The 16,445-nt window shown below is 48.1% G+C and overlaps 1 protein-coding gene across 2 annotated transcripts in view; it reads left to right on the top strand.

Moving 5' to 3' along the window:
* The window catches only part of Sirt2 (Sirtuin 2), a 299,336-nt gene that overhangs the window by 141,598 nt on the left and 141,293 nt on the right, over positions 1–16,445 (top strand). For both annotated transcript variants that reach the window (XM_055073194.2, XM_055073193.2), the window contains one exon: positions 4,148–4,207. In XM_055073194.2, coding sequence (XP_054929169.1) covers positions 4,148–4,207 — 60 coding nt within the window. The remainder of the gene's footprint in view (positions 1–4,147; positions 4,208–16,445) is intronic.

Consider the following 16,445-nt stretch of genomic DNA (forward strand, 5'->3'; position numbering starts at 1 on the left):
TGAGGCCTTCGGGAAGCTAGCCTCGTCTGTTAGTGGCGAACGAGACAAGGCATCTGCATCCGAATGTTTTCGGCCAGAACGATACAGCACGCGAATGTCGTACTCCTGCAGTCGAAGGGCCCATCGAGCAAGATGACCGGACGGTCCTTTTAAGGACGACAGCCAGCACAGCGAATGGTGATCAGTTATGACGTCAAACGGGCGGCCATAAAGATACGGACGGAATTTGGTTATGCCGCAAATTATAGCCAGGCATTCCTTTTCTGTGACAGCATAGTTCAATTCAGGTTTAGTGAGTGCACGACTGGCGAAGGTAATGACGTACTCATCGAAGCCAGCCTTTCTCTGAGCGAGAACGGCCCCAAGGCCAACGCCACTGGCATCCGTGTGTATTTCAGTTGGAGCACTTGGGTCAAAATGGCGCAGGATTGGTGGTGACGTCAAGAGACGACGCAGCTTTGTGAAGGCGGCATCGCAATCCGGTGACCAGGTTGAAAGGTTCTGGCCACCATGAAGAAGCTGCGTTAAAGGTGCTATTATAGTGGCAAAATTGCGGATGAAACGGCGAAAGTATGACAGTAATCCAATGAAGCTGCATAGTTCTTTCAAAGTCGTTGGTCGGGGAAACTGGGCAACAGCTTGTAGTTTCGCCGGATCAGGGAGTACACCTTCTTTCGACATGACGTGGCCGAGTATGACCAGCTGCCAGGCAGCGAAGTGACACTTCTTAAGTTAAGCTGGAGGCCAGCATCGCTGATGCACTTTAGGACGCGTTCAAGTCGAAGTAAGTGGGAAGGAAAGTCCGGTGAAAAGATAACGATGTCCAGATAACACAGGCATATCTGCCATTTGAGGCCGCGCAAGATGTTGTCCATCATTCTTTCAAATGTGGCAGGCGCATTACACAGACCAAATGGCATCACGGTGAATTCAAATAAACCGTCAGGTGTGATGAAGGCCGTTTTCGGACGGTCTGACTCAGCCACTGGCACTTGCCAGTACCCGGATCGTAAGTCTAAGGATGAGTAGAATTCAGCGCCTTGGAGGCAGTAGCCGACGAGCACCGCGTCGTCAATACGGGGTAGCGGATAAACGTCCTTGCGTGTGATCTTAAGTCGCCGGTAGTCTACGCAAAAGCGAATTGTGCCATCTTTCTTTTTTACCAGCACTACAGGAGAAGCCCAGGGACTGTGCGAAGGTTGTATGACACCGCGTTGGAGCATGTCTGCAACTTGCTCAGCGATCACGCTACGCTCCGTGGCGGATACACGATACGGCCTGTGGCGTAAGGGCGCATGGTTGCCGGTGTCGATGTGATGGACAACAGTGGAAGTACGGCCTAAGCGAGATTGTTGTAGGTCGAATGACGTGCGAAAGCGGTCTGGGCGTGCTGCGCTGGAGTGAGGTTGGGATCAATACCCTGGTAAAATGTTGGGTCACACGGCGGCGTGGGAGGAGAAACTTGAAGGGCCAGAGTGTCAACCGGAGGAGAAGCCGGGTCGTCAGGCAAGGAAGCTTGGTTCGATTTCGTCGGCATAACCAAGACACTCATTGTGGAGCAGCCTAGCAGGGCAAGGAAACAGGTTCGATACGTAAAGTGCGCTCAAATTTTGTCGAATGGCAAGAAGGGCAAAAGGAAGCAAGAAAGGAATGGCGGCGAGCAACAAGCTTAGACGGCGTGAAAAGAACTGTAGAGTCGGAAAACCCAACGCAGGAAACCGCTACAAGTGCGGCAGAGTATGGAGAAATCTGGGTGTCGGCGGTGACGAACACACGACCGGAAGTGTCATCAGTATCTTCAAAAACGTTGGTGCCGAATGGCGACAGCGCGAGTTCAGCACGGGCACAATCTATAACGGCATGATGAGAGGACAGAAAGTCCCATCCTAAAATCATGGCATGGGAGCAGCGAGGCAGAACAATGAACTCAATGTGGTATAAAGCGCTGCTTATAACAACACGCATGGTACACTTCCCTAAGGGTTCTATCGGCGCAGCGCTTGCTGTACATAATGAAATGGCTGAATAAGTCGTCGCGACTTTTCTAAGGGTAAAACGAAGCTGGTCAGAAATCACTGATATTGCTGCTCCCATGTCTACAAGCGCATGAACGGCAATGTCTTCTGCATAAACTTCAAGGACGTTCGCAGGAAATAAATGAGGTCTTGAGGAGTTCGCTGAGATCGCAGTTCTTGCCTCCGGAACTGCGGTCCTTAGTTTCCCTCTCGGATAGCTTCAGGACGACGGATAAGCGGTGACAGAGAACGCCGATGGGGAGACGGAGACCGACGGGTATTGAAGGGTCGGGAAAGAGGAGACGAGGCTTCGAAGGGCTGAGCGGCAGTAGCAGAACGGGACGGAGAGTCGAAACCGTTACTTTGTGCCCTCGGAGAATCCGAAGGATACCATCCACACTGGCGGCAAAGCCGTGCTACATGCCCAGGTAGGCTGCACGAATAACAGATAGGCCGATTGTCATGGGTGCGCCATGGATTGAGAACAGCGGGCGGAGACTGTTGGAAATATTGGCGAGGTGGGCGCACGGGCTGCTGTGGCGGCCAGTAGCTGCTTGTGGGGGCAGGAGAATATGTTGCAGCTGCTTGCGGAGGTGAGGGAAAGGCGCTGGTAAGTCTGGATTGATTGCCTGCAGAAGGAGGCCTTGGATTAGCGACAACGGCAGCGTACGTAAGTGGCCCAGGCGTAGGAGGCGGTTGATGAGCAAGTGGTACTGCGTTAGCGACTTGTTCTTGTATCATGTGACGGAGATCTGGAGACAAGTGCGGCTCTGAGGCTGGAGCGACTGGCAGAAGAGAGAGTTGGCACGCCACTTCTTCTCGTACAAATTGCTTGATTCTGTCGAAAATTTCTGAACTGCAAGGAGTAGAAGTGACACCATCACTCAGAGCTGAAAGCGCGATGTCCGGAGCGAGCGCTTGGCGCGTAGAAAGCCGTTGTTTGCGCAGCTCCTCATAGCTCTGGCAAAGCGTTATGATGTCGTTGACCGTCTGAGGATTCCTTGCCAAGAGCATTTGGAAGGTGTCATCTTCTATGCCTTTCAAGACGTTCTTGACCTTGTCATCTTCGGTCATATCTGGGTCAATACGCCGGCAGATGTCAACTACATCTTCAATGTAGCTTGTAAAAGTTTCGCCCTTTTGTTGGGCACGACAGCGAAGCTGTTGTTCAGCCCGAAGTTTGCGCACAGCAGGGCGACCGAATACTTCTGGAAGTGCCGTTCGGAATGCTGTCCAGGTGGAAAGGTCAGCCTCATGGTTGCGGAACCAAAGATGGGCGACCCCGGAAAGGTAGAATGGTACGTAGCCAAGCTTGTCAGCTTCAGACCATTTGTTGTGGGCACTCACTCGGTTGTATGATGACAGCCAGTCCTCTACGTCATGATCGTCAGTGCCATTGAATATGGGAGGATCCCGTTGGCGTGGCGCACCAGGACAGACGACTGGAGGCGGTGCCATGGGTGGCGCGGGAGGACTAGTCTCCTCAGGCATGGGAGATGTGACAGGGATCGTCCGGCTTCGGAGTTCCAGGTTTGCAATAAGTCCAGCACCTTCCACCAAATGTCGCGAAGCACTTTGAGCAGTAAACATTCGCGACTAGAACGTTGGAGCAGCGAGAGGTAGTGTAGCCGACCGAGCACCGAAACAAGGTTGTTCTTTCTCATCGTCGTTGTCTCTCTCCTAGCCACAGCCCCACTGCTCCCTATTTTACAGTACAGATGTACTATTACAAACTGAATTTTAGAGATTAAGTTGCATGTCCCATTCAATACACTAAACATTAATTGCCATCAAATATTCACTCAGTAAGTCAAAATCATGGGCATGTCCTTTGCATCTAAACAATGAGTAGTCACCCGTGAAAATGGGCATGATATGGTGATATTTGTATGTCTGTCCGAGTAGAACAGAATTATGTTAAAAAAATATGCGATATTCATTGTCTTGTGTGCTGGCAGAGACCACTGTCAGGAATACACGTTTTTACACCTCTCATTCCCTTGAAACTTCAAGAAAATAAAATGGGGACCCAGTCAATAAACAGCTCATTTTCTGACTTTGCGTGAACTTCTTTTGAGCCATAATTACCAAGGTTACTCCGCTGATTCAGTGTTGTGGCTTATGTTTTACAGAGCAGATAGCTGCAGAGCCTGTGCCTCTGTGCTTGGACTGCGGCTGTCCTGTCAAGCCAGGTGAGGGCATCACTATATTGTGAAAGGCATTACACTAGAGACTTTGTTTCAGAACACTTTGTGTTGTTAGTTGTTGCAATGTTACCATTTCTTCCTCCATGTTGCCGAGTCAGCTGCCCGTCTTATCAGGCCTAAAGTCGAATATGCGTCATCAATCTGGAACCCATATCAAAGATATCTTGTTAACGCACTTGAGTCCTTCCAAAATCATGGAGCAAGATACATTCATTCATCCTACTCATATGATGTAAGCATATCATCCTTAACAGAGAAATCTGAGTTGCAGTCACTCTCACACCCCTGTAAGATAGCCAGCATTGGTCTTTTTCATGAATTTTTCTGCAGTTCACTGAATCGTGTGCCATACATCATTCCACCCACAATAATATCACAACGCATTCATAATAAGCTCAAAGCTTTAAAACCACACTCACAGACCAACTACCTTCTCTGCTTCATTTTTTTCTCCAACAACAACTGATTGGAATGCCCTTTCCCACCATGTTGTATCTACAAATAATCACCATGTGTTCATTGCTGATGTTGCTTCAATTTAGCCAAATTAATTACCCTTTCTTGTAGAAATTCGTCATCTAATGTGCATTTTTAATAGTATGCAATGTATCTACCTTTCTTCAAATGTTCCACTAGTTGTTAAATTGAATTGTCCATGGCCACTGTCTCTTCTCTTCTGCCAAAATAATGACTGTTTATTTTTTTTTTCATCTAATTCACAATTTGTTGCGAGTATGTATTTGTTTATACAGAGTATCTACCACTTTTCAAATGTCCCATTTGTCACCACATTGAGTTGTCGTCGTATGATGTACCTCACCCCTTACGTAACACCCCTGGTAAAGGGGCCTTTAAGGAAATAAACTGACCTGACCTGTCCTGACAAAGCAGACAAACCTCATTCACTGACTTTTCACCATCATGAGTAGTGGCGCTGGCTAACACTCCCATGGTTAGTTCTAGTAGTAAAAACGTGAATACCTAAGAAGTAGATGGGAAAAGAGTGCCGCAGTAGCTCAATTGGTTAGAGCATCGCACTCGTACTGCGAAGACGTGGGATTGTTCCCCACCTGCGCAAGTTGTTTTTTCATCCACTTTCATTGTCATTAATTTATCATTTCGTTAATTCAATTAGTAAGTACAAGTAATTTTTCTATGTAGTCCTTGGCGTCTTTGTTTGTTGGCTTCTTATAGTATGATTAATAAAGATCGTGCCCCTTGGTTGACCCCCTCTTCCTCTCATTCATAACTGCAAGTTGTATCATATGCAGTTAACCCTGGTTAATGCAAACTGATATTTTGTAATATCAGTTAAATTGAAATTCTATGCCAGCCATGGTGTCAACCCACCTGTTTTGCACCTTTTTTTATGTCCTGTGTCTTGTGCCGCTGCTTGTTTTTATGTAACATGTACCAGCCGGCCCCAATTCGCACTTTATTGCATTTAATCCCTTATCTCAAAAAGCTCTTTTGCTGTTCTCTGGAATCTCGAAATCTTGTCTTCGAAAATACCAGAGAAAAAGCAGTTGGGCAGCGTCAGCAGCATGGCATGCACTCGCTTTTCACCTGGCAACAGGTCGCAAGCTGAGCCGCTTTCTGCCCCCCTCCTCCCCTTCCGCTGTTGCTGCTCGCGTGCAGGCTGGCCACTTGGCCTCACACAGTAACTGGGAGCTGGTCTCTTTTGAAGCGAAGCTTTCTTTGCCTCTTCCTTCGACTTTCCTACTGCTGCTGCTGCTGTGGTTGCTGCTGTCTCACACACTGCGTCTGGGGGTGGTTCAGAGCGTGTGTATACATGACAGGAGTGAGTCGGAGAGGAAAGGCGACGCAAGCAACTCGTTTGAACTCCATTCCTTCGAATGTGCACAATGCCCTCTGGAGCTTCAGTCCAGAGTGGTTGCAGGTACGTAGTACTGTAGAGAGGAAGGAAGAGAAGAGGCAGTTCCCGTACATGGGAGTGGGAGGTAACATGGGAAGGCAAGGAAACAGTGGTTGCAGGGAAACTGGATACGCTTAAGTTCAAGGTACGGTACAGTAAGTTATACTGCTATTTCTTAAGAATGAACACCATGCAAATATGTCAAGCGGACAAATTATGCAGGGCGTGCCGAAACAGAGCTGCATTAAAACGTACCGCAGGGTCCAGGCGATACTACAGAAGTGGTCGACCGTCAAATCAACACTTCTGCGCCCGCCGTAGTAGCCTTGCGGCTATGGCATTGCGAGAGGTCGCAGGTTTGAACCTGACCATGGCAGCCACATTTTGACGGGGGCGAAATGGGAAGCACATGTGCACTTAGATCTTGAGACAAGTTAAAGGACATCACGATGTCAAAATTAATCTGGAGTCCGTCTCTACGGGGCGCCTCATAATCCAATTGTGGTTTTGGCACGTACAGCCCCATAATCCAATTCAAGGTTAATATTTCTGTCACGAAGCGATGTGACATGTGAGGCAATGACAATGCTCAACGCTCTTGGAGGTTATGAAATATGGCGTACAACAGTGTCTCAAGCAAACTCCTCTCCCTGTGTATTCTGTGTATTACGTAGACAAACAGCAGTGGTGCTCGCAAGGTAAGGTTTAACATCAACTCGCCACTCTCGTGTTAGACTAAACGTTGAACAAATTAAGCTTTCACCACCTACATCACCTCTAATTATCGTCAGTCAAAGCAACCGGCACAGAAAGCTTCGCTTACGTTGATTCCCACAGTGCGTGGTATCTACATAATTCCCCCCCCCCCTTTCGTTTAGGAGGCCGCTGTCAGTGTAGTCACAGTGTATTAATCAAGCAAGATGATCGGCAATTTTGAGCAGGCATGATTATTGCAGCTTGCTTATGATGCTCGCTTCATGCTCTCATGATGGTGAGTTCTAAAACCGTGTCACTTGTTGGCATCTGCTAAAGGCGTGACAATTGCACCGTTCTGCCGTAAAGTTTTAATTTTCGCCCCAAAAAAGCGATGTGTGCCGTTCTGTACACAAATGCTGACCAGCGGAGGAAAGAAGTAATGGAGACTGCAGAAATGGCTAGGGGGGACTGTCTGTGTGTGAGTGTGCCTTGTCAAGCAAGCAAGGCCCATTACTTGAATTGTAGGATTTTCTCCCGTCATTATAGGCTGCTATTATCACTTGTTTTTTGCCCTCTAAAGAAGCTTAATATGTGCACGCCCTTTTATGTATAAACAGCATAAATCCAGCCTCAGTTGTTTTTCATCTGCCCCAGTCTTACTGAACTAAGAAGTTTGATCGTGGAATGCCAACTAGCCCGTTCTCTGGCATTCCTAGGTCCCATGAAAGGTTAGAGACGTGGTGTTACTTGGCCCAAATTGGCTTGATAGATACACGCTGTATCTGCAGTTGAAGCATTGTTTATGTTGTTTAGAACCGAGGGGTCGCAGCAAAGCACCAGAACAAGAGGACCACCGTAGCAGTCTTCTAGCACAGAACTGCGCATGCTGTGCTTGCACATCGAGCGCTCACCACCCATCTTTATTCTCCTTGTCTTTCACAGCCGGCGCCGAGGTGCCAACCTTAGCGTCGGTGGGCGCTACAGTGTACTAATGAAATAACATGGGCAACGCATGTTTTGTGCACAATTTTCATGCGGCGCAATATGGACACTATAATGCTCTGTGTCCCCACATTAATAAATACATTGCAAATACAGTTAAACCTCAATATAACCATGTTGGTGAAATTGGCACTTCATTATATTAATTTCATTATACTTAAGTTTGAGCTTTTATTCTAATAAGTACAGTCACTGACGGATTTTTCTTACACTGAAGGCGTTAGAGTCAATCAGAAAAAACGAATTTCAGTGAATTTCAACAAATTTTAGTCGTGATACACAGTTTCTTTGCATTAATGATGGCAGTTTTGCTTTTGTTAAGAGTTCTGTCACTGAAGTGCGTCCGAAGCTGTTATAAATGAAACGAGCTGCTTTTCTTTGCACCATTTCTATCTCGTTAGTGCCAGTTTTAGTAAAAGGGTCCGAAATTACACATGCATAGTCTAGGATCGGCAGAATTACAGCTTTATGTTGCCACATCCTCCGTGGTTGCCGCGGGTATGTGCCAGGCGATGAAAACGACGCTGAAGTAGCGCGCGAGTAGAAAAACAGAGACGACAACGACGTCGCGTTGACTGCACTAATAAAGTGCTTTTACATGTCCTCGACACTGGCTTTCCCGTCTCCTACTAGGCTGTGACACTGGTGGAGGTGCTGGGTAGGATTGCCTCATACTCGGCACCCCTTCGCAGAGCCACACATCGAATGCAGAATCACCTGCGTTCGTCAAAACTCCTGTTCACTGGTACAGTTGCCACCTGCTAGGCCTGACGCCCGAGTTCAACCCTTTACAGGACCCTGCAGGGACGCGTCTACCTACTTCAGCCATGGCTACTGGAACTCCAATGCAGGTGACGCTACAGAATCCTAAGATCCCAGAAAGTTTCCATGGTGACGCTTTTGAAGATGCCCGAGATTGGCTGGAGCAATTTGAGCGTGTCGCCAGTTATAATGACTGAGCCTCCCAGCAAAAGCTGCCTAATGCCTATTTTGCACTTCAAGGCAATGCGCAGACGTGGTTTGTGAACCGGGAGAGAAGTTTGACCACATGGGATGCCTTCCGCACCCAGCTGCTAGACACATTCACTAGCAGCGACAGAAGAGACAACGCGCAGCGCCTACTCGAATCCCGTATTCAGAAACCAAACGAGAGCGTTGCCATGTTTGCAGAAGATATGACCCGCCTTTTCCGCAGAGCAGACCCTGAGATGACCGAAGAAAAGAAGTTACGCTATCTTTCGCGCGGACTGAAGGAGGAACTGTTTGCCGGACTCGTGAGGAACCCACCGACGACAGTGGCCGAATTCACCAAGGAGGCTACCGCTATAGAACGGACACTACAGCAATGGTAACGCCAATATGATCGCAAGAACTCACCGGTGGATGCTTCAATTCTATCTGAGAGCTGCGGCACGTCTCTGCGTGAAGTCATCCGAGAGATTGTGCGAGAGAAGATCCGGCAGCTCGGGATTTCTCCTATGGCGCCAGTGGTGGCTTTTGTCGCTGATATCGTTCGGGAAGAAGTTTGACAGGCCCTTTCGTCGCCAGAACGGCAGGCTATGCCGCGACGATTAACCTACGCGGAAGCTGTCTGTCGTCCACCTCCCGCCACTTCGATGCTGCTGACACCATCAACCAGTACGACGCAGCCATCACCGCCAGCCCCGACGCCCTATTTTCGACAGTCACAGCCGTCGCCAGCTATGCCGTATCGCCGCCAGCCGATCGCTGCGCCTCGGTCTTACGGCGAATCCCCTGCCGGCTACCCGCTTCGAAAGACTGATTTGCGGCGCACCGCTGACCGCTGGCCACTATGCTTTCATTGCGACGAAGCAGGACATGTTTACCGCGCAGCTGGGTACCCAAGGTTTCCCAACTGCAATTACCCTGTGTTTGATGCTGCATATACCTGCGACCAAGATACTACAAACTTTTGGCCGGAAGGTTCTGCGATGCCTTGATCGCGTTCCCCTTCTCCGGCTCGTTACACCCCACCGACCCGTCGCGATTTTCCTGACGCCTCTAGGGGCAGGTCTCCTAGCCCGCGCCGGGGAAACTAGAGGCAGCGACCTCCGGGGGTGAGGTTGCAAACCGTCTAACTTTGCAAGAGCCCCCATCAATGACGACCGACGACTCTAAAGCTCCGACGACTCCAACCACATCCCCTGTAACCAACTCCGTCAGCTCCGATCTTGTCGTTTGCATTGACGGCCACCACGTGGCCGCTCTCGTCGATACTGGTTCGCATTTTTCGATCATATGTCAAAAGCTGGCCGACAGGCTGAGAAAAGTGAAGACGCCGTGGACTGGGCTCAACATCAGAACTGCCGGCGGCCAGTTGATGACGCCTATTGGAAAATGCACAGCCAGAATAGTAATCGCCAGTGCAACCTTCGTCGCCACCATCGTCATTCTCCTTGGGTGCTGCAAGGAACTTATATTGGGGATGGATTTCTTGAGAGAGTACGGTGCAGTGATTAATGTCCGTGACCTCGTCGTCACATTTGCTACGCCCTCAGACGACGTCGACCCCGCGGAACACCAGTGACCCCGCTTACGTATCGCCGATGATGACGTCTCGCTTCCGCCGCGAAGTTGTTCCCTCGTACCTGTTATCTGCGACAATTGGAACACCGCGACTGGCGTTGCAGAACACATCGACGCACTAGTACTGAGTCAAGGCGTTTCCATCGCCAGGGCCATAATTAACATACACGGCGGACGTGCCGAACTCCTGCTGACGAATTTTACTATGGAACGTCGACATATTGTTAAAGGCACAGCTGTTGCTTACTTCAACGAATTTACCTCAGTACAGAATTTACCTCAGTGGAGCACCTGACTTCCACTGGGGCTATGCCTGCCCCTGTGGTTCACATCAGTCCCACCTTGTCGCCCGTCGAACGCAACAGCCTTCTTGAGCTCATCGATGAGTTTAAGAGCTGCTTCTCATCAACGTCACGAGTCAGCCAGACGCCGCTCACTAAGCACCGTATTATTACCGAAGCCGATGCCAGACCAATTCGGCAGAATCCTTATCGTGTAGCACTGAAAGAGCGCGAGGCAATACAAGCCCAAGTGAAGACGATGCTTGAGGACGGGGTTATTCGGTCATCTAAGAGTCCTTGGGCATCGCCTGTAGTATTGGTGAAAAAGAAAGACCGTAGCCTGCGCTTCTGCTTCGCCTATCGAAAACTCAACCACATCACAAAGAAAGACGTTTATCCGCTACCGCGTATCGACGATTCACTGGACAGGCTACGAAATGCATGTTACTTTTCGTCGATGGACTTGAAAAGCGGCTACTGGCAAATAGAAGTTGATGAGAGAGACCGTGAGAAGACAGCTTTTGTGACGCCCGACAGACTTTATGAATTTCAGGTGCTCTCCTTCGGTTTGTGTTCTGCGCCAGCAACGTTTCAACGACTAATGGACACGGTACTCTGAGGCCTCAAAGGCGAACCTGTCTGGTGTACCCCGACGACGTGATTGTTTTCTCCGTCACATTCGAGGAACACTTACGGAGACTATAGACAGTCTTTGAAGCAATATGCTCAACCTGAAAAGTGCCATTTTGGCTTTGAAGAACTTCAATTTCTCGGTCACGTTGTTAGTCGTGAAGGTGTCCGACCTGACCCTGATAAAATCTGTACCATTGCTAATTTCCGAAGGCCATCAGATAAAAAGACCGTGCGACGTTTTCTGGGCCTTTGCGACTACTACCGACGCTTTATTGTAGAATTTTCGCGCATCGTATGGCCATTAACACGTCTCACCAGAGAAGATGTCCCCTTAGTGTGGGGCGAAGACCAGCAATGGGCATTTCACGACCTACAGCAACGGCTGCAGACGCCTGCTGTGCCCGCACACTTTGATGACGACGCTCCTACGATTCTTCATACCTATGCTAGTAATGTCGGACTTGGCACAGTGCTTGTACAGCGGCAGGACGGCACCGAAAGAGTGATTGCTTACGCCAGCAGGACGCTATCAAGGACGGAGGCTAACTATTCCACTACAGCAAAAGAATGCCTCTCACTGGTGTGGGCCGTCTTGAAATTTCGGCCATATTTGTATGGCCGGTGTTTCACGTTGTCAGTGATCATCATGCACTTTGCTGGCTGGCTAATTTAAAAGATCCAGCTGGTTGGCTTGCACGCTGGAGTCTTCGGCTCCAAGAGTTCGACTTCACGGTTGTCTACAAATCAGGGAAACGACACACCGATGCCGACTGCCTTTCTCGGTCACCTGCTGAGACTGCAGTGCACGACTATGAGGACGCGGCTTTTCTAGGCGTGGTGATACTGTCGCCGTTTCATGCCACCAACGCGAGGATGCATAACTGGTGCCTCTTTTCGATTATTCGGAGGGAAAAACAAGCAGCGTGCCGAGGTTATTCGCGAGAGGGCTGCCTTCGTTTTGCTTGCGCCACGACATTCTCTATAAAAAGAACTTATCACCTAGTGGCAGCAGCTACTTGCTTGTCATTCCCGCATCTCTTCACGACAAAGTCCTACATGCCTGTCACAACGAGCCGACCGCTGGTCACTTGGGTTACACCCGCACATTGGCAAGAATTAGGTTAAAGTAGTATTGGCCAAGACTTGCGTCAATCGTGAAACGTTACATACAGATATGCCTGGATTTCCAGCGCCGCAAAGCGCTACCCAGCAAGCCAGCTGGACTGCTGCATCCTGTCCAGATGCCGCAAGTGCCGTTCGAACAAATTGGCATGGACCTTTTAGGTTCGTTTCCACTGTCTACTGCCAGAAATAGATGGATAATCGTCGTCACAGATTACCTTATTCGATGCGCCGAAACAGGTGCTATCCAACGTGGAACAGCAGCCGAAGCAGCGCGATTTTTCATCGAAGCTGTCGTCCTAAGGCATGGCGCTCCCGCAGTGGTCATAACAGACAGAGGATCTGCGTTCACGGCTGCGCTTCTGGACACCGTTTTGCGATTAAGTGGTACCACCCACTGAAAGGCCACGGCTTATCATCCCCAAACCAATGGGCTGACAGAACGTTTGAATAAAGCTCTGGCAGAGATGATGAGTATGTACATCGAAGTCGAGCACAAGAATTGCGACGAGATTTTACCATACGTTACATTTGCGTATAATACGGTGCGCCAAGAGACAACACGCGTGACGCCTTTCAACCTCGTTTATGGCTGGGAAGTGACAACAATGTTGGACGCAATGCTGCCACACGAGTGCGGTGACGACGAGACTGGTGCCGAGGAGTTTATGCAACGCGCACTGGAAGCCAGGCAGCTTGCGCATTTCCGAATCCAAGAACAACAGGAATACGATGCCCGACACTATAATCTTCGGCACAGACCCGTCACATACAACGTCGGTGACCAGGTGTGGGTCTAGACTCCGATTCGTCGGCGGGGGCTGTCTGAGAAGCTCCTGCGAAGATACTTTGGCCCGTATACAGTTCTGCGCTGCATCAGCGATGTGAATTATGAAGTGGTCCCCCACAGCCATATCTGCTCCAAACGCCGGCGGCATCTGCCCGAGGTTGTGCACGTGCTTTGTATGAGGCCATACTTTTCCTCATGATCTCAACTTTGCACGGTCTGTGCACAGCTTTTGGAAGTTGGTGCATCGGGACGATGCCTCCTTTTCAAAGGAGGGGCAAATGCCACATCCTCCATGGTTGCCGCAGGTATGTGCCGGGCGATGAAAACGATGCCGAAGTAGCGCGCGAGTACAAAAACAGAGACGACAATGACGTCGCGTTGACTGCGCTGATCAAGTGCTTTTACACGTCCTCGACACCGGCTTTCCCGTCTCCTACTAGGCTGTGATAATATGTGAGTAGGCGTACAGTGGGAGTTAAAAATTTCAAGGTCCTCCTTAAAAAAAGCTTGCCGTTAGCATTAGCTACCACATATTCAAGGTGCTTAGTCCAAGTGAGGTCATTTGTGATCCAGAGTCCGAGATACTTATAATGTGTTACTTCGGAAATAACTATGTTATTTATACTGTACGGAAATGTTAGTTTATGCTTCTTATGTGAAATAGACATAAAAACAGCTTTCTCGAAATTAATCGACATTTGCCAGGCATCGCACCAGTCGACAATTTGTCGAAAAGCATCGTTCAGCAACTCCTGGTCAGTAATATTCTCTATTTCTGAGTACAATACACAGTCATCAGGATAAAGCTTAACCATAACTGGAATACCATGCAACATATCAATAATGAACAAAAGGAACAAGAGAGGTCCTAGGACCGAGCCCTGGGGAACACCAGAGTCTACCGGAAGTCGTTGAGAAGAATGATTATTAAAAACAACAAATTTTTCTCTGCCATCAAGGTATGCTCCGAGCCAATTAATTAGTCTAGAGCTTTTCAGAATCTTGCTCAAATTGTAAAGTAGTTTTTTGTGAGAGACCATGTCGAAAGCCTTTAAAATGTCCATAAAAATAGCATCTATTTGTTTTCCATTGTTAATTACTTTTGCAAGGTTGTGCACTGTTAAAACTAATTGGGTAATTGTAGAGTAGCCTTTCCTGAATCCGTGTTGATGCTTTGTAAGTATAATATTGTTTTCCAAGAATTCTGAGATATGATTATAGATTATGTGTTCCAGAAGTTTACATATCGTAGATGTTAAAGAAATCGGACGGAAGTTTTGAATGCAGTGCTTTTTTCCTGTTTTATGTAGTGGCTTCACTCTGGCTGTCCGCCAGTCACTCGGTACTTGTTCCTCGCACAATGATCTTGTGAACAGAACGTGCAAGTACTTTTATGTCCATCCTGCATACCTTTTTAATAATGTGTTTGGAATGTTGTCCGGGCCAGAAGATTTTTCAGTGTTCAGTTGTAAAAGCATGTTTTGTATACCTGGTTCGCTTATCTGAAGATCGGGTATAGGCGGCACAGACATTTCGAAAGGTGGAATTACATCATTATCATTTGTATAGATGGACTTAAAGTGCTTATTAAACGCATTTGCTATTTATTTGCTTTTGTGAACTGCCTTACCATCAACGTGAAATACATCACATTACTTGGATGTCGGAGAAATACGCCAAAATTTCTCTGGAGCCATGGTTATGAAACTTGGTAGCGATTCACCGTAGTAGCGTTGTTTATCGGCATGTCATCATCATCATCATCATCAGCCTGGTTACGCCCACTGCAGGTCAAAGGCCTCTCCCATACTTCTCCAACTACCCGGTCATGTACTAATTGTGGCCATGTTGTCCCTGCAAACTTCTTAGTCTCATCCACCCACCTAACTTTCTGCCGCCCCCTGCTACGCTTCCCTTCCCTTGGAATCCAGTCCGTAACCCTTAATGACCATTGGTTCCCTCCTCATTACATGTCCTGCCCATGCCCATTTCTTTTTCTTGATTTCAACTAAGATGTCATTAACTCGCGTTTTATCCCTCACCCAATCTGCTCTTTTCTTATCCCTTAACGTTACACCTATCTTTCTTCTTTCCATAGCTCGTTGCGTCGTCCTCAAATTAAGTAGAAACCTTTTCATAAGCCTCCAGGTTTCTGCCCCGTACGCGAGTACTAGTAAGACACAGCTGTTATACACTTTTCTCTTGAGGGATAATGGCAACCTGCTGTTCATGATCTGAGAATGCCTGCCAAATGCACCTCAGCCGATTCTTATTCTTCTGATTATTTCGCTCTCATGATCCGGATCCGCAGTCAGTACCTGTCCTAAGTAGATGTATTCCCTTATCACTTCCAGTGCCTTGCTACCTATCGTAAACTGCTGTTCTCTTCCGAGACTGTTAAACATTACTTTAGTTTTCTGTAGATTAATTTTTAGACCCACCCTCCGGCTTTGCCTCTCCAGGTCAGTGAGCACGCATTGCAGTTGGTCCCCTGAGTTAATAATCAAGTCAATATCATCAGCGAATAGCAAGTTACTAAGGTATTCTCCATTAACTCTTACCCCAATTCTTCCCCATCCAGGTCTCTGAATGCCTGCTGTAAACACGCTGTGAATAGCATTGAAGAAATTTTTTCCAATCTAGGTCTCTGAATACCACGCTGTGAATAGCATTGAAGAGATTGTATCTCCCTGCCTGACGCCTTTCTTTATTGGGCTTTTGTTGCTTTCTTTATGGAGGACTACGGTCGCTGTGGAGCCGCTATAGATATCTTTCAGTATCCTTACATACGGCTCGTCTATACCCTGATTCCGTAATGCCTCCATGACTACGGAGGTTTCGACTGAATCAAACGCTTTCTCGTAATCAATGAACGCTATATATAAGGGTTGGTTATATGCGGAACATTTCTCTATCACCTGATTCATAGTGTGAATATGGTCTATTGTTGAGTAGCCTTTATGGAATCCTGCCTGGTCCTTTGGTTGACAGAAGTCTAAGGTGTTCCTGATTCTATTTGCGATTACCTTAGTAAATACTTTGTAGGTAACGGACAGTAAGCTGATCGGTCTATAATTTTTCAAGTCTTTGGCGTCCCCTTTCTTATGGATTAGGATTATGTTAGCGTTCTTCCAAGATTCCGGTATGCTCGAGGTCATGAGGCATTGCATATATAGGGTGGCCAGTTTTTCTAGAACAATCTGCCCACCATCCTTCAACCAATCTGCTGTTACCTGATCCTCCCCAGCTGCCTTCCCCCTTTGCATAGCTCCCAAG

Source organism: Dermacentor andersoni, chromosome 7 (assembly GCF_023375885.2).
Source record: "Dermacentor andersoni chromosome 7, qqDerAnde1_hic_scaffold, whole genome shotgun sequence".
NCBI classification, from domain to species: domain Eukaryota; kingdom Metazoa; phylum Arthropoda; class Arachnida; order Ixodida; family Ixodidae; genus Dermacentor; species Dermacentor andersoni.